Genomic DNA, 24630 nt, shown 5'->3' on the forward strand with positions numbered 1-24630 from the left:
CCAAAGGCACTATTCTACTTGAAAATGGCACCTGGACATCCTTTAGAGTCAATATTCTGGATGGAAGCACATAAAACAATACCCTTTTCCCTACTTTTTGGTTAACTTTTATTTTGATTTAATTGTAAACTCAAAGACAATTTAAAGGAAGCGTACAAAGAACAATACACTCTTTACCCAGATTTAAACAACTAATTTTGAGGACTTAACGAACAAGAAGGAAGCTGAAAAGGATCAGTCAGAGAAGTAGGAGAAGAGCCAAGAGGCACCATGAAAGCCAAAGAATGTGAATTTCACAAAGAGAGAAGGTTCAATAGAATCAGATCCTCCAGAGAGGTCAAGTGCAGCAGAGAGCAGAAAGCAACCACTGGGGTTAAGTGGCTCAACTGAATGGCAAATGTTTGAAGTTGCCTCTGTAAGAAATTGTCAAGGAAACTGAACAAAGACAAGGGAGAGGGCTGACCTGAGCTGAAGCTTCAATTACTATGGAAACCATGAAGCTAGGTGGTAGACTTCATCAATGACAGATATAAGACTGTTGAGGGCATAAGGGTATTGGTAAAGGTCTTGAAGTCCAGACTGGGTAGTGAAGGGGAAGAGCCAGGTAGAGGTCGATAGGCAGGGAGAAATGAGGGAGCCAGAGGGCTGGAGGGGCCTATATTTTGGACAGCAGGTCCACTGAAACCAAGTCACTCTGCTGGGTACAGAAGCAGCAGGGCAAAGAATGGGATGATGGAGTTTAAGATCTCATAGGTGGACTTATGAGAATCCACCAGAACAGCAGGCCCTGGCTATGCTCATAGACATGGTTGACCTTGGGCAAGGGTACCAGATCTCATGAGGAGGGCTGGCCTCTGAAAGGTGAAGGAGCCATCTCTCTGTTGGAACCAGAAGGGAAGAAGTAGATGAGCACATAAGCAGATAAGAATGCAGATTTGGGATATGGGAGAGAGGGTGTGCCCACCAGATGTCCTCTGTTTCATCCACAGGGACTGAAGCAAGGTCATCAACTGAGAGTGAGGAGAGACCAGGGGAAGGGTGAGAGGTCTGGGGACATGGAGAGGGCATCTGTCTTTGAGCAGAGCATAGAGCTGAATGGCAGAGTCACTGGGCAATATCTAGGATTCTTTGAGGTGGGTAATCATGAATTTATAGTGGTGTCACTCTTCCTACTCATGTGACTTATCTCTAGCAAAGCTTGACTCTATGAGGGCAGGCCTGGAGAATGTAGGTTGAGGGGTTCATCCGTGATTGCTGTCATCCAAGCTGATAAAAGGAGCAAGAGACTTGGGTGGATTTGTAAGAAAATGATCATAATGGTAGACCATGGGATCTAAGTGGGATAAGGATGGAAGAGAGGACAGGGAACTTAGGGCTAAAGAGACAACACTGGTGTCAATGGGGTGAGATCTCAGTGAAGATCAATGGAGAGTACCTCTGTGGGGTCAGCTAACATTTGTGGAAGGAGATACTGGGGGGCGGGAGAAAACTCTCCACTGCAGAGGACAGCAGGGAAAGCACTGGCCTGGGGAGAAGGAGCCAGACTTCAGTCAAGGCAGGAGTTGGAGTGGGAGGTTTTGAAAGATGTAGCTACAAGTTGAGGTTTGTTTGTATTAGAATTGGTGGTGGGGACATGGTTTGAGAGGCCTAGGAAAAGGGCAAGGAGGGAGGTCAGGAGCAGGAGAGGCAAGGGAAGGCAGCATGGAAGAAGGTGGGAATAAGATTTGGGGAGAAGGGAGAACACCAGAGGCACTTACATCTGGAGTAGCTCGCTTTCTGGTGCCAAGCTATTTCCATGCCAGGATTGGCTGTGGGTCCCAGTGGTGTCTCCCAAAGGTCCCCTGGGTTGCTGTCTGCAGAGCTTAGGCACAAAAGGTGCTGGAGAAGTCACTTCTGGAAGTTATCCAGAAGAATATTTGATGGGAAAAGGCAAATAGAGAAACAGCAACATGTGTTTATTCATTTATTCAGATGTTGTCTGAGCACCTCCCATTTTGCCAGCCTGTGTGGGTGGCATTGATGAGCTAACCATCCTGTGGTGGGATCCCAGGGGCTGTCTGTTCAGGGGGATGTCTGTCCACAGACCCCCCTCCCCCTGACCCTACCCAGACAGCGGAGGGAAAAAGCTGGTGCTCCAGTCTGAACCTATTTTAAGGTGCTCCCATGTTAGCTGTTTGCACATTGTAATAAATTATTTAAGCCCTTAAAGTGGTAAATGCCTTTTTGACCTGTTCTCTCTAATGACCTTCGGCATATATTAACAATGCAAATACCATCTAATTTCCAGAAACAAGTGCAGGATAAATTGAGTCTGAAGGTGAGGGCTTTTAAGGCAGCAAAACCTGACTTTGCAGAAGAGGTATAAATGGTGCTGGTGGAGATTTGTAGGAATTACCTATAGGGCTAGGGTTCTGAATCCACAAGTCCCCCTTGCAAAGGTAGGGCGGGATCATGGTTTTGGTTTTGATGGTCTTTTTCTAATTTGTGTACTAATGTTCTCAGCCATGGGAAAAATTCCTAAGTGAAGAAATCAAGGAAGGTAGGAAAAAGATTTTTGGCCTTTAGAAATGAATGAACATGGCTTTGGGAGTCCCATAGTCCCCTTTGTGGAATATTGATGACGTCCCAGGACCTGAATGAGTCTTCCCATCCAGTATCTCATCCAATTTCATCCTCACCATGCTTCAATGAGGTGGTATCACTAGCCCCATTTTACAGATGAAGTAGAATCAGAGAGCCTTTCCAACTTGACCAGCAAATGGATTTCAAATCTAGAAGGCTAAGCTGGTAAACCCCACAGCCTATGCTCTCCTCACCATGGTCCAGTTGTATCAAGTACAATCTGTGAATCTAAGAGTTTCCCAGCACAGAATTACAGGCACAGTGAGCTGTACGTGAAGGGGATGGAGGAAAGGGTTCCTCTAGGGCTTTTTTCAAACTTGACTCAACTGCCATTGGAGCTCCTGAGGGAGAAGATCCTTCTGGTATAAGACCGGGGCCAGCCACCAGAAGGAACATCCTTGATGAGGGTGCTGTCCCAGTAGAGAAGGAGCAATTCGGAGCCAGCAGCCTCTTACAAATAACCCTCTGACAACACTTGCTCTGCTTGATCGTGGCTGTTTGCACACCTGCTTTCCCCGCTTACTGGTGGCCCTTTCGAGAGGAAGGGTGTGTCCTAGATATTTTTCTCTCCCCACATTCTGCCTGGCCCATGACAGGCACTCAATATATGTGGGAATGAGTGAGTGCAGGAGCAAGTGCAGGAAATGAGCAGATTAATTATGTCCGGGGGCTGTGGAAGCTGCTTCCCAGGCCCTCCAAGAAGGCTTTCGCAGGAAAGGTTTATCGTGGCTGTTATCCACCTACGGAGAGGAGCCCTAGGATATTTTGCCCCATCGAAGGAAACCCGGTTTGACACGACTTTCATTTTATATACTTAAGCTTGTTGAGTTTGCTCACTATTTCTTTACTGTTAGGCACTTTGCCTACAATTAGGATAAATTGCCATGTGGGCAGCAATAGAACAGACTCATAGAACTCTTTATTAAAATAGCTGAGCGCTAACACTGAAGAATGATGTGGCCAGAACTAAAGAGCACGTTTTTAAAGAAGGCAAACACCTAGGTACAATGTAGTACCTTAACTGTTATCAATCACTACTTAATCTAATTAGTTTAGAAGCTATTTTAAAGAGCTTAATTAGATTAAGCTGTGATTGATAACACTTTATATCTACTTGAGTAGAGCACTTCTTCTAATTCACCTTGAATCTTTATGCTTCCAGTCAAAAGCCTATTTCAGACATGTGCTGAGCATGGGGAAGGAATTGGGAAGTATTTGATTGGCCCTGAAATCACTCCGGGTACCTGGCACTGGGCTGAGCTGGGGGCCTTGGCAGAGTCCTTGGGTGCAGACATTCTCGGGCCGCATGGGGTGGCTTTGACAAGGACATCCTGAGATTCTACTTCAAGAGGCTGAGAGCAAATGGGGAAACACAGGTCAGCAGAGCAAGGGGCGAGCAGCTCAGCACTTCCATAGGTGCCTGGGGCCTACCTGGCTTTAGGTCAGCATGAGTTGTACTAGCCTACACCATCCTGGGGGAGATGAGCTGCTCAATCACAGTGGAGTCAGGATAGGGAGGCTTGCTTAGCCTGACCACAGAAGTTCATCATTGCCTACAGAGCAGCAGGTGAGGACTTGCAGGCCTGCCCCTCCACCAGTGTTCCCAGAACTGTGACTTTCCTTTGAGCCTGCGGAGAACTGGGGAAGGAAATAGGAAGCAGGTTATATCTGGGGTGGGACTATACAGACTCCAGGCTCTTCTGGCTGGAAGTAGGAGGGGGGATGGGAACTGGATCTAGTCTAAACTAAGATGCTTGCCTTTCATCTCCTCTCTGCAGCCCGCATGTGTGATGCCCACCTTCGAGGCCCCTCGGGCATCATTACCTCCCCCAATTTCCCTATTCAGTATGACAACAATGCACACTGTGTGTGGATCATCACAGCACTCAACCCTGCCAAGGTAAGGCTCCTGGGGTGGATGGGGAGAATCCTGTGGGCAGGTCTGGCTTGGGAACAGTTAGTCTCCAAGGGGTTTCAAACCCAGAACTTGGTTGTGGTAGATTCTCTGCAGGAAATTCTTAAAAATTGTTTTTTTATTAAATATCAAGTAGTTAAAAAGCATATTTGTAAAAGAGTAAAATATATTCAATTTTTTTATTTATTTATTTTTTATTCTTATGTTAATCCCCATACATTACAACATTAGTTTTAGATGAAGTGTTCCATGATTCATTGTTTGTGCACAACACCCAGTGCTCCATGCAGAATGTGCCCTCCTCAATACCCACCACCAGGCTAACCCATCCTCTCACCCCCCTCCCCTCTAGAACCCTGTTTGTTTTTCAGAAAGAACATCAATACAACAAACAATTGCTTAGTCATCTCCCAACTTAAGAAAAAAAAAAAATACAGTCACCTTAGTGATGCGTGTCCCTCACCAACCCCATTCCATTCCCTATCCCTCAGGTACCTTGACTATGTACTTATTGTTCCTCTGCTTTTCTTTATAGTCTGCATACAAATGTGTATCCTTAAAAATATATTATTTAGTAAGCCAGCATTTGAGCCTCATAGAAACATACTCATGTCATATATATTCTTAATCAACTTCACTCAAAATTATATCCCTAAGATTTGTCTGTTGGTGTGTGTAGTTTGCCCTGCTATATACATCTCTTCACATGTTTATTTCACATTTAGTTTTTTTCTATGCAATGCCCTTTGTTCTCTCATGTACAAGTATCTTGCCAAGATCCACAAAACAACCCGTTAGAATCTTTAATTATACCAAAACAACAGATCAATTGGAGAAGAACTGATATCTTTATTATACTGAGTCTTCCCATCCATGAGTATGGTATATCTATTTCCTTAGGGCTGTCAGTAAACTTGTGTAATTTTTTTCCATTATAGATCTTGTTTGTTTCTTAATATATGTACTTCTAGATATCTTATATTTATTGTTACTATTATAAATCATATCTTTTAAAATTTCATTTTCTCCCAAGTTCTTGCTAGTATTTAGAGATGCAGTTAATTTTTATTCTTTGGTTTTTTAATACGGCAATTCTTGTAATGATTTCTCTATGAATTACTTGGGGTTTCTAGAAAGGACAAAGGATGATGGTTTTATTTCTTCCTTTCCAATCCTTATACCTTCTCTTTATTCTTTTTCTTGCCCTAACGTTCTGGCTAGACCCTCCAGTATAATGTCAATTATTGTGATGATGGTGGGCACACTTGTCATTGTTTGATGTTAAATAGAATGTTTTTATCATTAAGTATGATGTTTGCTGAAGTTTTTTTTCTAATTTATGGCTCCCTTCTGACTCTAGTTTTCTAAGTGCTTTTATTGTGAATAAATGTAGCGTTTTATCAAGCACCTTTCTATATCTATTGATATAATCATAATTTGCTCCTTAATTTTCTTAGTGTGGTGAATTACATCGGTAGATTTTTCTAATGTCAAACCAACCTTTCATTCCTGGGATAAACCCAACTTGGTAATTTAGTATTAGAAGGTAAATAAACATCTAAGTGTTATAAATGTCTATATTTGATTTGCTAATATTTTGTTTAGTAATTTGCTTCCATTTTGTTAGTGAGATTGGCCTTTTTTTTTTTTCATCTTACGTATTACCCTTGCCAGATTTTTTTCAAGAAGACATTGTTAGCCTCAAAAAATGATTTGGCCAGTGTATCTTCTCTTTCTATCCTATGGAGTTAATAGTAGAGGTTGGAATAACTTTTACCTCAGAAATTTGGTGGAACTTTTCAGCAGAACTATCTGGATTTGGTGTTCCTTTGTTGGAAGATTTCAAACTATAGATTTAATACTTTTAATGACTAAAAGACTATTAGATTATCTTATTTTTTTCTTGAGTCCATTTTAGTAAGTTTTCAAATTTATTGGCCATAAAGTTGTGTATACTATCTCTCACTATATATATTTTATTCCCTCTTTTATTTCTAATTTTGTATCTCTTTTTTATCAACATTGCCAGAGGTTTCACATTTTTAATTCTTTGCAAAGAACCGATTTTAGTTTTGTTAATATTTCTTTTGATATGTTTATTTTCTATTTCACCAGTTTCTTTCCTTCTGTTATATTTGGGTATGTTCTGGGTTTATACTCCTTTTTTAGCATCCTAACTTTGATGCTTAATTCATTATTTTTCAATATTATTTAAGCATCTAAGGCTACAAATTTCCCTCTGAGGACTATTTTGGCTACATTCCCACAGGTTTTGTAGGTAGTATTTCTGTTATCCTTCAGTTCTGAATATTTTCCAATTCCATTATTCTTTTATCTTTCAACCATGAGTTTTTTAGAAATATTCCTTAATTTCCAAATAGAGGATTTGTCTAGCTGTCTTTTTGTTACTGATCTAAAGCTTGTGGTCAGAGAACATTGTATTTGAATCATTTGAAATTTGTTGAGACTTTTAGGATCAGGAATGTCATTTTTCACATATATTCTTTGTGTGTTTGAAAAAATAAGCTGTATTTTGCAGTTTTTGTGTTCTAATATCTTCATTACATCACCCTTGCTAATTGTGCTTATATCTTTTATATCTTCATTGTTTTGCCGTCTTTATCAGTCAACTGCAAGAGAAGGCAAATTAAAATTTCCCACTATGGGGGCGCCTGGGTGGCTCAGTCGTTAAGCGTCTGCCTTCGGCTCAAGTCATGATCCCAGGGTCCTGGGATCGAGCCCCGCATCGGGCTCCCTGCTTGGCGGGAAGCCTGCTTCTCCCTCTCCCACTCCCCCTGCTTGTGTTGTGTCTCTCTCTCTCTCTGTCAAATAAAATCTCTAAAAAAAAAAAAAAAAAAATTCCCACTATGATGGTGGTTTGCCTAATATTCCTTGAAGTTCTGTCAGTTTTTGCTTTATATATTTTGAGACTGCTGTTAGAGCTTGCAAGTTGAGAACTTTATATCTTGCTGATGAATTGAGCTTTTTCAAAAATAGTTATTTAATGACTCTCTTTACCTATAGTAATGCTTTTGACTTTAAAGCTTTTACCCCCACCTATTCCATCAGTTTTTTGTTTGTTTTTTGTTTTTTGGTTTTTTTAGTTTTGGTTTAATAAATCATTCCTGTTCTCTTGCTTTCAACCTTTCTACTTCCTTATGCTTTATATATGTCTTGTATATAGCTGGATTTTTAAAAATCCCCTCTGGCAATTCATCTTTCAACTGAAAAAGTTAGACCATTTAAATTATACTATCATTTGTATTTTTTAGGGTTAACCCTAGATGTCTAGTGTTAATATGCATACTTAGCAAAGTCTAATGTAAATAGTAATTTTATGTTCCCCCTGAAAAGTCAGAGGTCTTAGAACACTGACTTTAATTACTCCTTCCCAATTCATACTCTATGGTGCGTGTATTTTCATGTTGCCTTTCTTTTGCTCACAAGTCATTATTGCTCTTGTTTAATAACACTAATGTCCATTTAGATTTACTCACACATCTACTGTTTTGTTCACTATTTCTTCTTGTATATCAGTCCTTCTCTTTGGAATTACTTTCTTTCTGTCCAAAGTACATGCTTTGGAATTTATTGCCCTGTTAATGACAAACTTTCTTAGTTCTTGTTTGTCTTAAAATTTCTGTTCTCCCCTTGTTCTTGAAAGAACACTGCTATTCACTAAGTATTTGATTCTTGTTTGATAATTACGTTCTCTCTGCCCATGGAAATATTATCCCAATGTCTTCTAGCTCCCATTGTTGCTGTAAGTTTATTGTCATTCCTTTGTATGATCTTCTGGCTGCTTTTATGGTCTTTTCCTTGTCTTTATTGTTCTGCAGTTTCATGATCAAGTGTCTCGTTGTGGATATCTTGGCATTTATCCTGATTGACTTCATTAAGCTCTGGAATCTGTAGATTTTTATCTTTCATCAGTTTGGGGAAATTTTTAGCCATTGTCTTTTCAACTGTTTTCTCTCCTTTATTCTCTCTCTTTTCTGCTCCTGAAAGCCTGACAAGACATGTTAATATTTCTCACTTCATCTTCTATGTTTCTTAACTTCTGTAATTTTCTGTCATTCTCTTCACCATTTCTCTGTTGAGCTACATCTAACCTCTGTTGAATTCATTCACTGAAGATTTTTTTTTTCTTAAATTTATTTGACAGAGAGAGAGAGAGACAGCCAGAGAGGGAACACAAGCAGGGGGAGTGGGAGAGGGAGAAGCAGGCTTCCCGCCAAGCAGGGAGCCCGATGCGGGGCTCGATCCCAGGACCCTGGGATCATGACTTGAGCCGAAGGCAGATGCTTAATGACTGAGCCACCCAGGTGCCCCTGAAGATTTATTTTAATTTCAAATAGCACCATTCATATTTTAGGAGATCATATTTGGTTTTCAAAAAGTGTTCTTGATCGTATTTTATAGTATTTTGCCCCCTACTCATATGTTCCTTAATTCTTTAAGTATGTTAAACATATTTATTTTATACTCTGTATCTGTTAATCCCAATATCAGAAGTCTTTGCAAGTTTGATTCTGTTGTCTGTTGTTTCTCACTTCTTGTCTCCCAGAACCATGTTTCCTTCCTTGTCCTGTCTGTAATTCTGTGTGGGTAGAATCATAAACTTTGTCTGTGAGACTTCTTTGAGACCTAGGTAGAAGGTGGTTTCTCCCAGAGAGAGTTTACATTCGCTTCTGCCCAGTGCCTGGGAGCATTACTAGCCAGAAACCTCTCATACTAAATTCTCAGTATGAAGGTTTCAACCCACCCAAGTAACGTGCAAACCCATGTGAAGGCAGACTTATTGTGAAGGAGTCTCGGGGGAAGTTTTCTGTTTGCATCCACTTAGTGTCAAGGTCTCAGATAAGTAATCAGCCTCCAGATCCAGCCAGAGGACAGTAGTGGCAGATGAGAAGGAAGGCAGTCTTACTTCTCTCTCACCCTCACACTATGGGTGCAGCTTTAATTAGCCCAACTTTATTCAGGGGTGTCATACTAGAGTCCTCACCTTTGTGGGTCCTGACCTTTGTCTCCTGTTCCCTCTTCTCCACAAGGCCCTGAAAATCAGAGCTCTACTTCACCAGTTTTTAAATATGCACCCAAGGCCAATGCCAGCTTCATGCTCTGAGTCATAGTTTGGATCCCTACAGTCACTGGGTTTGGACTCTGAGTATTCTTACTTTATTAGTCTGCCCAGGCTGCCATAACAAAACAAAACAGACTGGGTGGCCTTAACAGGGGACATTTATTTTCTCACAGTTCTGGAAGCTAGAAATTCACAATCAAGGTGCCAGCAAATTCAGTTTCTGGTGAGGCCTCTTCCTAGCTTGTAGATGGCCTCCTCATATGGCCTTTACTCTCTATGCATGCAGAGAGAGAAACTCTCTGGTGTCTTCTGCTTCTCTTATAAGGACACCAATCCCGTTGGATTAGGGCTCTACCCTTATGACCTCATTTAACCTTAATTACCTCCGTAAAGGCCCCGTCTCCAAATTCCATTACACTGGGGGTTAAGGCTTTAACATATGAATTTTAGAGAGATGTAATTCAGTTCATAGTATTTACTAATTTGTAAAAAAAAAAAAGCTTTTTTTTTTTCCTTTTTAAATTTTACTCAACATTTTAAAATTGTTTGGTCAGAGTGCTTAGGACCACAGTGCTGGGGACAATGGAAACAGATTTCCTCTGCAAGGCATATTACAAAGAAAGACTCACATTTCATCAAACCATTTGGTGATGAACCTAGTCAATGGGGAGAGATGCTTCAGCCACATGGGGGTGGAGTCTGGATCAGAAGAAGGACTTCCTATCACAAAGTTATTAAGTTGTTGATGAGAAGGCTCTTTCTTGGGTATTGTTAAAGATGCTTATCTCAATTTTCTTTTGAACCTGAAGATGAGGTGCAGGGGAAAGTGTAAATAAGGCCTGAGAAGTTTCTGAGAAACAATTCGATTCACCCTCCCCCCAGCCCCCCAGAAGAGCTAGTCTTACCTGGTGTGTGGAGTTCAGTGGCTCCATATCAGTCACTCCCTCACGTGTCCTGCAGGAGGTCATGCCAGTCTGGGTTCCTGAAGCCAGCCCTCTGAAGGGTACTCCCTCAGAGTCAAGCTATGAAAAAGGATGTTCCTGTCATCTCCATGGGTTCTTTATGAGCTTCAGGTAGTGCTGAGGAGCCCAGAGAGGCTGAAGGGAGTCCCTTACTGATACCACACTGGAGGAGAGGCAGGGAGCATTGTGTGCAGAAAGAAGGGTGTTAAGTGTGGCAACCAGAAATCCAAGACTGAAGAATCAGAGCTGCCTTCCTGCAAACATCAGGGAAGATGCATAATGTGTTCTTAACCCTGTTCACTGGCCCACAGGAGAGATACAGGTGTGTCAAGGACTGCCAGTCCAATCACCCTTGGAATATCCCCCTCAGAGAAAAGCCCAGTCTCTCCAAGTTCACAATATGTCTTATGAGATGAGCACTCACTCATTCATTGACTATAGATATGATCTCTGCCCTTGAGGAACATGTACACAGGAGAGATGACAGGCACGCAAATAAAAAACTAGAGAATGGGTAAATGCTGATGGAGGGGTGTCCAGTTTGCTACCTTGGAAAATGTTGGAAGGAGCCACTGACTGGAAGGTCGGGAAGTTTTCACATTTGAGCAGGGTCTGCAAGGATGAGTAGGCTTGGAAATCCATAACTCAGAGTGGATGCCTGTGCAAAGGCACTGAGGTTTGGAACAACCTCTCAGAACTGAAAGGAATTCAGCATGTCTGGATCAAGATGAGTCTGGAAAGGTCACAGGATCCAGATCATACTGAACCTACGTGCTTGGCAGAGAGGTTTGGGTTTTGTCCTGAAACAGATTTTTAAGGGCAGAAATGCTAGACTGTTGGTAGTAACAACAACAGTTATGTCTTACTCTAAGTACATCATATGCCAAGCACTGAGCTAAGGCTTCTAGATAAATGATTTTATTTCATTCTCTTCATAGCACAATTAATTAGGTGGTAAGAGACCCACATGATGGGTGAGGAAACTGAATCGTGGATAGGTTAATTGGCATAGGAAACTTAGCCACAGTGCATAGCCAGTAAGTGGAAGCACCAGGATTTAAACCCAGTCTTTGTGGTTCCACTGCCCATGCTCTCAGCAGCTGGGCTGTGCTGCTGGATGGAACAAGGTCCCAGAGTAAATGGGAGGGCGTGGGACTGACAGCCCTAGGGATCAGCCTCGGAAAGGATGAGGGTCATCCTTTCTTCTGAACCAGAGCAATAGCAGGAAGGTCTGAGTTTTTAAAAGATGACTCTGGCAGCAGTGGAGAGGATTAGAGAGGGATCCTGGAGGGAGCGAGACCAGTTAGGAGGCAGAAACAGTTACCCAAGTAAGAAAAATGGGGGCATCCACCAAGGCTTTGGAAACACTGAGGGGGAGACAGATATAAGAGAAATGTAGGGAATGGAATTGGACTTGGTGGCTGACTGGATGTGAGGATGGAGGGAAAAGGAGGGTCTTACTCAACATTGTATCCCAGGTGACCAGCACAGTGCCTGGCACATAGTGGGCATACGGCAAACATTGATTCGGTGAACAAATGAATGATGATGCGATACTTTCCGACTTGGACCGATGGGAGCCTTCAAAAGGAGATGGAAGGGGAGGGACATGTTTTACAGGGTCAAGAGGAAAACGGTGCATTTGAAGTCCCTATGTTTCATGCAGTGACATTTGGATGTTACCCAGTTGGAAATCGGGTAAATCTGGGTTCAGTAGAGAGATTGAATATTACCTCCTCAGCACATGGGTGAGAATAGAAGCCTAAGGAATAGAATACTTCCTGGAGAGAGCAAAGAGAATCGGAAGATTCTGAATGGATCTGGAAACACCAACCTTATAGATAAAAGAAATCCAATGCAAGACACAGAGGAAGAGCAGCATAAGTTAGGAGGAGAAAGGAGGAGAAAGAATTTCCATGCAGGATATGCTGACAATGGTGGGAAGGAACAGGTCTTGCTGGGAAAAACCGAAAAGAGACCATTGGCTTTGGCCTTGGAAGAGGACCTTTCAGTGAAGCTTTGGGGGCAGAAACAGCTGTGGGGTGGGGAGAGAATGAGCAGGAAGGGAGTCTCTAGGAGCAAGGAGCCCAGAGAGCCCCTCTGACAAGTCTCAAGGTGACGTGAAGGAAGGAGAAAGGGCATGAGAGGGAGGTAAGGTGGACAGAAAGCTTGGGGCTACTTAGAGTGTTTGTTTAGGATATTGGAAACTGGAATATGTTTGCAGGCTAAGGGCAGAGCAGGCGAAGAGGAAGAGAGTGAAGATGTAGGAGGATCTGAAATAAGTGAGAGGCACATGGACTGAGAATGCAGGGGCTCTCTTGCGTGGGGCATGTGAAGAAGGATGGTATTAGGAGAGGCTGGGGTTTTGCCTATAACTGTGCAGAGCAGGACACATGTCTGCCCCTCCTTATGATCATGAGATGATTATTCATCCAGGCACCTGGATATCTGTGGACCTGAGGACTCTTGCTGGAATGCCATCCCCCTTGTAGGACCTCTGTGGGCTGAGCTTGAGAGGGAGCTGTGAATGTTCCAGTAACTAGGGCCCCCCAAGGGGCAATAGGAAGGTCCGAAGAGAAACGAAATGCTCTGGTGTGGAAATGGCCAAGAATATATCAAGACACCAGCATTGGCTGAGTACCTATGGACCATGTAGCAATGCACTGTGGGGACAAGAACTTACGGTCTTATTGGAGTGGCAGGTGAGGGGTATGTCTCTACTCAGTAAACTAAGAATAAAATAAACATATCCAGGCCATCCTCCTGGAAGCTTGGCAGATTCAGGGAGAAGAAAGAAGGCTCAGAGCAAGTGATGTTGGCCTACTCCAGATGGTTCCACATTCTCCCTTTGGTTGAGATGTCCTCGAGAAATGTGAGCCCCACCTGGCCATTTGGGCTATCTTAGTCCTTATAGTCATTCTACTCACAATACTATTTCCCAAATTTGGTTAATCATCAGAAAAATACCTGGAGAGAACTTAAGACACAAATTCCAGAGCTCTCTCCTCCAAGATAGGATTCCATGGATCTGGGATGGGTGCCTGGACTATACCTTTGAAGGGCGCCCTGGTGGCTCTGACCAGCCAAGCTTGTGTGCTAAACAACAAACAACCCCCTTGCCTCGCAGCAAAGCGCACAGCACTCACCACCACCCCCCACCCGGGGGGCAGCCCTGGCTTCAGCCACACTAAACTCCTGGTTCATAGACGCACGCGGCCCTTTCAGACCTCTGTCTGACATCCTGTCCCAGTGTGCCTTCCCTTCCCCTCCAGGCAAGTTCCTGTCCCCCTTTAACACACAGTCCAAATACCCCCTCTTCTGAGAAGCCCTCCTAACTCCACCAGATCTTGGTTCTTCCTCTATTCCTACAGCATTCCATCAGCACCTTTTGTCTGTGTGCATATCATGTCGCACTGGGTTTAGAATCTCCTTCCCCCATAGCCCAAGAGCACCCTGAAAGCAGGGACAGTGCTTGGCATAGGAGGAGCTCAGCAGGTGTTTGGATACATTCATGACTGATGGAGCAGACCTGGCCCCATGTCAGGTAGCTCCTCAGGTACAGCCTTGCCCCCGTGGGGCCCTGGGGCCTCCTTCTGTGAGGACCTCTCAGCCGGGCCTCCCGGAAGACGTGCTGATGGAATTTCTGCGGTCAGAACTAAAGCCCAGACCCACATCCTACCTGCACACATCTGCCTTTCTTTTGCAGCTCCTCAGTATGAACTTGAGACCTATGATCTGATTTGTATGTGAACCTTGCTGGGTTTGAGCAGGAGAGTCAATCCACCTTTACAAGAGAAGTAAAAGCAAGGCAGATGGGGGCGGGGGGTGGCGGGGAAGAGTCGGGGGAGGGGGCACGGACTGGAGAGAGAAAGGAAATCTCATTTCATGAACTTCAAAGCCAAAGATAACAGGGTTTTGATTATCCCCTCCTCAGGGATTACCAGTGTCACTCTTCCCTTTGTGCACCTGAAGAATTGGGAAATTACTCTCCGGGCAAATGATCGCTTCCTAGTGCAAATGTCAGGGGCACAGTTGCGGGCCCATTTGCTCACTCACTTACTCATTCAGCAAACATTGATTCGTGCCCTGTCTGTGCTGGGCCCCATGTGAGATGCTGGCCACCAGAGGGCTTTCCCCCAGGTGCCCCTAAGCCCGTTCCTCATGACCCCTTAATGGCCTCCTCCAAGTCCTAAACCTGATTCTGTTCCTCTTAAAGTTGTCCTCACCTCACATCACCTCTTGGCATTCCTCTTTCCCCACACCTAGCTGTGGCCTTGATGTCCCCACACCCCCTCCTCTGTTCTTGAAGGCAAGCCCTGGCCCTCCGCTAGCCAGGACTTTCTGTGGCCCTCATACTTGCCCCATCCCCTTCTGACTCCAGCACCCATCACACTGTATGGTGTTTTCCACAGACTCATGCATCGCCTCTTCCAGACTGTGGGGTCTCTCAGGGCAGTGGCCATGTTTAGCTTGCTTGCCATTTCCTTCCCAAAGCCCAGCACGTGGCAAGTGCATTTTAACTGTTGAATGACTAAGTGAATAAATGAACTCATCAATCAGTGAATGAAAGAGCCAATGAATGGATGAACGGGTTTGTTACTCTCTGAGCCTCCAAAATTCAACCTGAAGTAGTGACCAAAGTTCCAAAACGTCTGAAAGTTTTCAGTCTCTGCCCCTGGGCTTTCGTTCCCAGCCTCCTCCAAAGCCTTCTCAAGGGTGCTCAGGGCATTGTGCTTGAACTCCTGGGATTAAGGTCAACCTTCCCACTGGCCTCCCCTCCTCCCCACCCCAAGAGCCACCCGTCCAACCCTGCCCTGGGCCCCCAGCAAGATCCGGCCAGGAATCACTGTGCAGGCTATGTCCAGGAAAAGGAACTTCCCTTCCTTTCTTGGAGCTAATGGTCAAACTGACAGAATTTATAAACCAAGGCTGGGTGGGCCAAGGTCAGCCCTCAGGAGCTCAGAGAAGTGCTCTGAGGAGGAATAGGGGAAGTGGGACTACTGCAGAGCAATGTGGAAGGGAGCTCTAATTAGCTAGAAAAGCCATTTCAGCCTAGGTTGTCCTTGCCAAGATGCTAAGCTTTATCCTGATGGTCAAGAGTTGGCAAACTTCTATGGTGACGAAAGTCTTTCTTCAGAACCTATAGCTATTAGGCTGCGATTGGCTATGAACTACAGAAAATGCCTCCACAGAAGCTGAAACAAAGCACAGTTTATTTCACCATATACCAAAGGTCTAGAGGTGAAGAGTCCAGGGCTGGTTTAGCAGTTCCTTCAGGGTCTGCAGCACCTTCTGGTTTTCCCTCTGCTATTCTCTGTGTGTGGCTCTTGTCCTCATGATCACAAGAAGGCTGCTCCAGCTCAGTCCTCACATCTGCATTCCAGGAAAGCAAGGAGAAAGGTGGGAAGATGCCCTGAGGGCTCCTCAGCTTGTGTCTCATTGCCCAGAACCCTGTTACTTAGCTCTTAGCTCTGAGGTTAGCTAAGTACATTGCCACACTCCAAACTCAGAGTTCTGTTAAGCATGGGTAAACTGAGGGAGAGACACTGAGTAAACCACTCTCCATGTCTGTCACAGAATCCCAAAACATGAACTAGATCAAAAGGAACTTAGGTTGGAGCAGGGTTCTGCTCACTCTGGCTTCTGCTCTACCTTGGTTGATGGCTGCTCAGGTACGTTTATGGAACCCTGGGGTGCCTGGGAACCCAATTTGAAAAACCTTGCTCTACGCCAGAAGTCAGCAAACTTTTTCTATAAAGAGCCAGATAATAAATATTTTAGGCTTTGAGGACCATGTGAAGTTTTTGTTGCACATTCTTCTTTGTAGTGCTTTATTTGTTTTTTAAACCTTTAAAAATGTAAGAACATGTCTTAACTCAATGGGCCATACAAAAACAGTCCATAGGCCAGATGTGGCCCAAGGGCCATGGTTCTCCGACCCCTGCTCTAAGGGATCCTGGGACACAGAGTTTGGATACAGAGTGAAGGATGGCAGCAGAGGCAAGGAGCCCAGAAAGGAGGCTCTTACAGAAATTTAATCATTGGATAAAACTGTCTCAAGTTAGGTCTCTTGGACTCCAGCTTCCAAAAAAAATGCCTGTGAGCGGTCAGATCCTCTGCAGCCTCCCCAAGGCATTGGGCACAGGCTGACAGACCTGGGATCCCTGTCCTTTGGGTGGTCCTGGGCAGTGTTCAGGAAGCAAGGACTGTCCTCCTAGTCCCAGGGTGGGAACCCTCTCCATGGTCTCACTCCCATCCCCCGCTGTTCTGGGAAGGCAGCTGTATGCTGAAGTTATAGTCTCCAGACCTCTGCCCTTTCCTGCCTTCTGCAGCAAACACAGACTCAGGCTCCCCTGAAGCCCTCCTGCCACTCCTGGGCCCTGGACCAGCCTCTTGGCCGGTCTCCCTGCCTCCAGCCCTCCCTTCATGCTGAGTTGTAGCTTCCCCTCATCTTCACCATCAAGTCCAGACCACGCACTCTGGCCTGCCAGGTAAAAGCTAACTGCAGACTCAGCCAGGCTGCTCTTACCCCCCACCCCTCCCCTACCCCGGCTGCCTGCCCTGCTCTTCACTCCCAGTTCAATGCTCTCAGCATCTCCTGGACAGAGCCCACACCCTCCTCCATCACATGAGGCCCAGCGCACCCACCTCCTCCGTGTACCCCCACTCTCATTTCCCCCTCTTTGTGATCCCCAGCATTCAGCGTCTGCCCCATGCTCTCGGCGTTGGGATTCTGCTCTAAGTTGCCAGGCAAGTGAGATAACTTCTGGGAAGCAGCTAGCTTGGTGCTGGGCACACGGCAGGTGCTCAGTAATTACGTCCTAGATGATGGGTTCGGTTATCCCTTTATCTGATGGGTGTAAATTAGGTGTGTGAGCCATATACAAATATGCCTCTTTGATCACGCCTATTTCATGTGCTGCCACTCTCCTGCCGCAGAAAGACGACAGTCTGCAAGTTTGATTGATCTGCATGTTAGTTAATGAGTCATTATAGGATCCTGTCTTTAAACAAAGGCCAAAGAAGAGGAGAAAAAAAAAAATGAAAGCATCAGTACATTGTGCACTGGGGGCTGTCCCAACACTGCAATGTTAGTCTGTTGTACGGTCTACTTGGTGTAATTAGCTCCTGCGTTAGGGTCAGATGCTCTAAAATGCAGTTCACATCAATGGCTGCTCTAACCAGTGATGTGAATCGTTTTATGCCTCTGGGTTCTGGCCTTCAAAGCAGTATTTTCCCATTATAGACATAATAATCCTACACTCCCTCTTTTGGAGGTGGCTTGGTGAGCCAGTGTCCTCTGCCCCGAGGCTGGCTGGAAGGGGGTGATGGGCGAGAGTGTGCGTCCGGGGCAATCACTCCCTGCAGAGGCCGGGCCCCTCCCCCTGCAGAAGGCACTGCGGCCTTGCCAGATTTTATACGCAGCAAGTGTTTGCCAAGCTGCTTGGATTCAGCAAAAGAGCTGAGGGAAGATTTGGGAGGGTCAGTCATGGTGGCTACCCAGTGGACCTGAGACCCCGCTGGGGCAGCTGTGAGGCAGTGAGTGGCAGAGCCTGGCCTCTGGCTGCCTGGTGAGGTCCAGTTCTACCACTCAGCTGTGTGATCTTAGGCAAGTTGCCTAACATTTCTGTGCCTCCATTTTACGAATGGCTTTTCCCTTCGTAAAATGGAGGTATTCGTAGTAGCGGTTGTTGTGAGTTTCCCTGAACTGATGTGTCCTAACTGCTCCAAACAGTGTCGAGCACATGGTAAGAGGTCCGTGCTTGCAGTGAAGAAATCTCGTAAGAGAAGATGATCAAAAACTGTGATTAAGTGTCTCAAAGAATCTCCTCCACCGGGGGTCGGCAGACTCACCCCTGTGGGCCCAAATCAGCTCATTGCTTGATTTTGTAAATCGCATGCATACTGTCCCCGGCTACGTTCATGCTACAGAAGCAGAGGTGGGTAGTTGCGAGAGACATCCTATGGTCTGCACAAGGCGAAACAGTTACTCTCTGGTCCTTTACAGAAATGGTTTGCCAGCCTTATGTTCTAGACAGTAACTCCAGTGGGGGAACCGAGGGCCTAGCCATTGGTCCGTGCTGGAGAACCAGGAAGGGTTTGGAAAACGTTGTCTGGTTCAGCACTGTCTGAGCCTCTGGCCTGTGCCTGGTACAGCGACAGGCAGGGGCATCAGAGACAGGGAGACCTGGCCCCTGCCCACCCCCTGCCCCCGGAAGTTCCCAGTGTAGTGGAGGAGCAGGTAAACAGATCAGTGCCAGTGCCGCAGGTAAGTGCGGACCCAGAGGTGAGGAAGGGTATGGGAGCACCTGGAAAAGACGGGCCTCAGGGAGGAGACATTGCTAGCGGAGCCAGCAGGGAAGCAGGGGTCTGTGCCAACCAGAGTCGTGAACGGGCCAATATGAGGGGATGCCCAGGAGCTCAGGGAGACACACAGGCTTGCAATGGGGAGGGCCGCAGGGAGCAGATGCCCCGGGTCCCTCCGTGTGCATCTGGCTAGGAAATGGTGACATCAGGACAGGACCAGGGAGGTTGAGAGGGGAAGGAGATTCCGGGCCAAGCGGATAGTCCCGTGATGGTGCTTTTGGCCATCAGGGAGCGTGAGGGGTGAGCTGGCCTGGCAATGGGACAATCAGAGGGGCGAAGGCATCCCCACTCACTGCCAACCATTCCATGCCATCCCTCCTTCTGAGCGCACCCCAGCGCTGCCTGCTGCAGGCCCACCTTCCCCCTCCCCGACGTGACTGCCACAGCCCAGAGATGGCTCTCCTGGTTTTCCACCATCCCTCAGTGTTGTTGCTCCGAAAACAAAAATCGCACATCACACCTTTGCTCATGACCCTTCCATCACTTCCCCTTGTCTTTAGGGCAAAGCCCAAATCATGACTGACAGCAGGACAGACAGCCTTTCCTGCTCTACTCCTCCCACTTCCTCCCAGCACCAGCCTCCACTCCCCTCTTCATTCAACCACTGCAGATCCGTTAGGAGTCTCTGATGAGTCTCGTGTCCCACACCTTTGCCCATTCACCTGCCCCTCCCTCTCTCGATGGCTCTCCCTCCCTTACTCATTTAGCTAACTCGGGTTCATCTCCCAAACTCAGCCCCAGCTTCATTTCCTCTGGGAAGCGTCCTTTAACATTTCTTCTGGCCTCCACTTTCCTGTTCTGTGCTCATGGGTGTTCTTATATAGAGATGCTCCTCTCTGAGAACGCCATGCCCAGTGTGGAGGGGCCCTCGGACATGGCAGCTGGGCTGATGAATCAGTGTGGCAGCAGGTGGCTCCTGAGATCCCTGAAGGCACCGGGGAGTGAGGCTGTGCCAGCACCCTGCCAGTATGTGGGTTCGCACAGAGGAGACCTGCACAACGAGGAAGAGCCATCCATGGAATTCCCTACTCCTTGAGTGGTAGAATAGAACACAAAGGAACACCTCCAGCCTCCCCACTGGGGGAGATGGAAGATCTTCATCACATTGGAACTGCAGATGAATAGATCAAGAAGATGTGGGAGATATCTACAATGGAATCTTACTCATCCCTTAAAAAGAATGAGATCTTGCCATTTGCAAGGATGTGGATGGAGCTAGAGAGTATACTGCTGAGCAAACCAAGTCAGTCAGAGAAAGACTAATACCATATGATTTCACTCATACATGGAATTTAAGAAACAAAACAAATGATCATAGGGGAAAAAAAGAGAAAGGCAAACCAAGAAACAGACTCTTAACTCTAGAGAACAACCTGATGGTTCCCAGAGGGGACGGAGATGGGGGAGGGGGGAACAGGGGATGGGATTGAGGAGCGCGCTTGCTGTGATGAGCACTGGGTATGGTATGGAAGTGTGGTATCACTGTATTTTACCCCTGAAACTAATATTACACTGTATGTTAACTAACTAGAATTTAAATAAAAACTTTTTTTAAAAAATGAAACAGACAAAAAGAGGCCCAGATTAGCCATTAGGAGTGGTGCTCCCTGTGTCCCATCTTTGTTCATGGCACCACCTCCCACCCGTCCAGGGACCCACAGGTCATCCTGAATCCCTCCTCCTCCCTTGGTTCCTACACCCATGCAGTCACAAAGCCCTAAATACTGCTAAGACCTGTCTCTCTTCTCCATCCCCACCGCCCTCCTCCATCACTCACCTGGACGGGAACCCTCCCCACCACCTCTGGCCTCGCTCCTGCCACATCTGTTTCTACACAAGCTGCCAGACTGACATTTCTCTCAAACACCAATGTGCCCCTGTCTCCCGCTGTTTAAAACTTTTCTTACCCCCCCCACCCCGAATAAACCCCAGCTCTTTGGGCCAGAGGAGATTTTAAAACCCTTTGGACTTAGCTCCAGGCAAATTTCTCAAGTTCTGGACCTTCCTGAGTCCCCTCCTTGCACTGAAGGCCCAGCCATATTGTGCCCCAGAGTGAAACAGCCAGCAGCTGTGCTCACTTTGCAGACCTTCCATTGACCAGGCAGTGAACACTTGTTCTGCAATGTCCCATCTCTGCCGAAACTCGGGCCCTGTGCATCTGACTCCTCAGGATGGCCCCCTCCATCCCCCAGCATCCCCCTGTGGCCTGACTGTCTTCCTCAGCCTTCAGTACCCTCAGACAGCACCCTCACGGACAGACCTCCTCCAGCCCCCACCGCAGGCTCCATGAGCCCCAGGCTTCTCTGTGCACCTACAGCCCTCATTGGAACACCTGCCACCTGGCAGGGGCTTGGTGGTTCTCGGCTTCCGTTCTGTCACCAAGGGCAGGGACCATGCTCACTGTTGAAACCCCACCTCCTAAGTTTGGCACATGGTGTGTGCTTAGTAAATATTGTGTAAGGCAGGACTAACACAAATTAAGAGAAAAGAATCTTGTTGAAACCTTCCTGGAACATTCATTTATTCAATGAATAAACAAAAGAGGATAGAGAAAAGCAGGCAGAGGAGAGGCTAAGAGAAACTTCTGCAAGTCCCCGGGGGCCGGCAAGATGGCTGAGATTCCACATGTGGCTTGAAAAATTGCCACCAAGTCCATGGGGACTTCTGTGCTTTAAAGCATGAAGAGAGAATCTAATCTTCTCACAGCCGGCCAGATGTGCCTGATGTTGCCATGGCAGCCCCCAGAATTGGCCAGATGTGCTGTGAACATCTCTGGAAAACATCAGGGGACCCCAGAGGCTGTAAGGCCTGGAGAGAAATAGTTGACACTCCAAAAGGTGGTGTGGAAATGCTCCGTTTGGATCAGGGGCTGTGTGAAGTGGTGTCCCAGGGACTCTGGGCATCGGGACCTAATGAGGGAACTTCTCAGAGCTGTACGAGTGTCTCCCAGAAGCCCCTGCCTGCTCCCTAACCCAGTGCTCCCTCCCCAGGTGATCAAGCTGGCCTTTGAGGACTTTGACTTGGAGAGGGGCTACGACACCCTGACGGTCGGGGACGGCGGGCAGGACGGAGACCAGAAAACCGTTCTCTATGTGTAAGTGAAGCAGGGCTGTGGTCCGGAGGGCAGGAAGCACATGATCCTGGCCTGGGGGTGGTGGGATGGTACGCTGCGTCCTGTCTGGTCCCCAGGGCCACGCTGCATCAAGCACAGGGGACCAGCCCCTCTCCTCTGACTGAAGGAAACAGAACACTGGCCACATTCTCTCTAGGAGCTCCCAGGAAGAGTGGGCAGAAGGAACAGTTTCTCAGGGAGGAGAGGGAATTGAGGTCCTGGGTGTGCACCTGGAGCATTCTGCATGGTGGGCTGCTTCTGCTTGGCCCCTGCTTCTGCCACCCACGGGTTTCTCCTCAAGGCCATGTCCATCCATGGCAGTCTGACTTCAGACAGAGACAGTGGAAGTGTGGTTGCTGACCTCCCTGCAAGCTCAGAACTATCTGGGAAATGAATAGTGTCAGGGATTTGGGACCCTGTGCACACGGTGGCCACAATTCCTGAGCCAAGAAAGGCTCACATGGTCTAGACAAGGGAGAGGATAATGCCGCATTGTCCTGGGATTCCATTCTGTTGGATCTTCCTTTGCCCTCCACCATTAGCCTGACATAAACACAGGAGAACACTTCTGTGCATGTGGCCCGGCACAGATGGCCTGATCTCTCTCATCTCCCTTGCCCAGATAGGGGGGTGGGGGTGGGGAAGTTTTCCTATACACTGAACATCCATTGTGTGCCCAGGCACTGGGAGGGGAAGTTTCACATCAGGTATCTCATTTAGTTGTATTGTTATCCCCATTTAACAGGTGGGGAAACTGAGTCCCAAAGGTTGCAAAGCTGGTTGGTGGCAGAACCAGCACTTGAGTTCATGCCTTTTAACTTCAGTCCAGGACAGCATCCCGTGCCATACCCCTTCCCCACCAGGCTAGCCCCAGGCCAATGCCCTCTGGTTTTCATGCTGAAGGAGAAATAGCTCTTCAGTCCTAGCTGCCTTGTGCAGGAGTTGTTCTGCTCTGGGCACTTCCCACACCTTCCCCACACCTGCCAGAGAAGATCCTTTCAGGGCAGTTAAAGGACTCACAACGTTACCCTCAGAATCAGGTGACATGGCTGGTACTTGGAATCTCCTAGGAGAAAGGAATGGGATGTGAGCCTGAAGGGTATCCTCCCCCCACCTATTCCACTGTATTAATCAGGATTCTCCAGAGAAACAGAACAATAGGATAGACACAGAGAGCCAGGGATTTATTATAAGGAATCGGTTCACATGATAATGGAGGCTGACAAGCCCCACGATTTGCAGGGTGGGCTGGCAAGCTGGGACCCAGGAGAGCGGATGATGGCCTTTTAGCCCAAAGGCCAGCAGGCTCTAGACCCAGGAAGAGCTGATGTTTCCATTCAAGTCCAAGGCAGGAAAAAGGAAAAAAAAAAAAAAAAAAAAGGAAACATCCCAGATGGAAGGCAGGCAGGCAGGAAGAATTCTCTTTTACTTGGGAGAGGGCTAGCCTTTTTGTTCCATGCAGGCCTTCAACTGATTAGATGAGGCCCATCCATATGGGGAAGGGCAATCTGCTTTATTCAGGCTACCAATTTAAATGTTAAAGTCCTCCAAAGGCATCTTCACAGAAACAGTCAGAATAATGTTTGGCCAGATATCTGGATACTCCATGGCCCAGGCAAATTGACACATAAAATTAGCCATCATACTCACTTTCTCCTCTGGCTCATCCCCATCACTCACCTGCCATGTATGGTGCTCAGAAGGCCAGGGTCCTGGTTCTGTCTCCTCCCAGGACAAAATCCTAGTGAGCTCTGTCAGAGAGAGAACCTTAGAACAGCAGAGCCAGAAAGATTCTTACAACCCAATCCCCTCATTTAACACTAAATGAAAAATCCCAGAGTGGCTCAGCCACTTGCCCAGGGCCCCACAGCAAATGAATGACAGCTCCAGGGCTTACACACAGGTCTCTGTAAGTTTTGAGTGAGCTCCCAACGAGTTCTATAACAGCCCAGGGGCTCTCCCACCACCCTCAGATCTCTGTAGGCCAGCATCCATCTCAAACTTTAGGGAAACACATGGCAAAATTGTCGGACTCCTTTGTTGTCAGAATTGGGTCAGATGAACTCTGCCACCCTAGAGTTAAGAGCCAGCCCTGGCTTGGCCTCAATCCTTACTCACTACAGAATGCCAGCAGCCATGCGATGTCACACGGGCCAGGCCGATGTGCCCCAGGTGTCTATCCCAGCCCCACCCCTACAGCACTCACACTGTGCTGATCATCTCATACAGCCAACTCAGTGCCCCCCGCAAGCTTTGAGACCCCAGAATGGAGCAGAGATTAAGACCCATGAATCCAATCACACCTTCCACCACCACCCCCTGGTCTGTGCTGGTGATCTGTCTGGTCTCAGCAGCAAGAGGAAGCCAGGTTCCTTCTGGAAAGCCCAGCCTCTGCTGTGGACTCTGGCTCCGCCACTCTCCATCAGGCTGACCTTGGGAAAGCGACTGCCCATTTTGCACCCTTATCTTCTCATCCATACGGTGGGGATAACACAACCCCTACCTCACTGGGCTACCGGGGTCATTAAATAAGAGAATGGAAGGAAAATTGTCTGGCTTGGATAGGTAT

At 46.8% G+C, this 24630-nt stretch overlaps 1 protein-coding gene across 1 annotated transcript in view; it reads left to right on the top strand.

Moving 5' to 3' along the window:
- CSMD2 (CUB and Sushi multiple domains 2) overlaps nucleotides 1-24630 on the top strand; it is a 590090-nt gene that overhangs the window by 301528 nt on the left and 263932 nt on the right. Inside the window, exons 10-11 of the mRNA XM_064589508.1 lie at nucleotides 4401-4522; nucleotides 21940-22043. Of these exons, the coding sequence (XP_064445578.1) occupies nucleotides 4401-4522; nucleotides 21940-22043 (226 nt within the window). The remainder of the gene's footprint in view (nucleotides 1-4400; nucleotides 4523-21939; nucleotides 22044-24630) is intronic.

This window comes from Mirounga angustirostris, unplaced genomic scaffold (genome assembly GCF_029215605.1).
Source record: "Mirounga angustirostris isolate CCGP_5_RB_7025 unplaced genomic scaffold, mMirAng1.0.hap1 SCAF_4, whole genome shotgun sequence".
Classification (NCBI taxonomy): Eukaryota; Metazoa; Chordata; class Mammalia; order Carnivora; family Phocidae; genus Mirounga; species Mirounga angustirostris.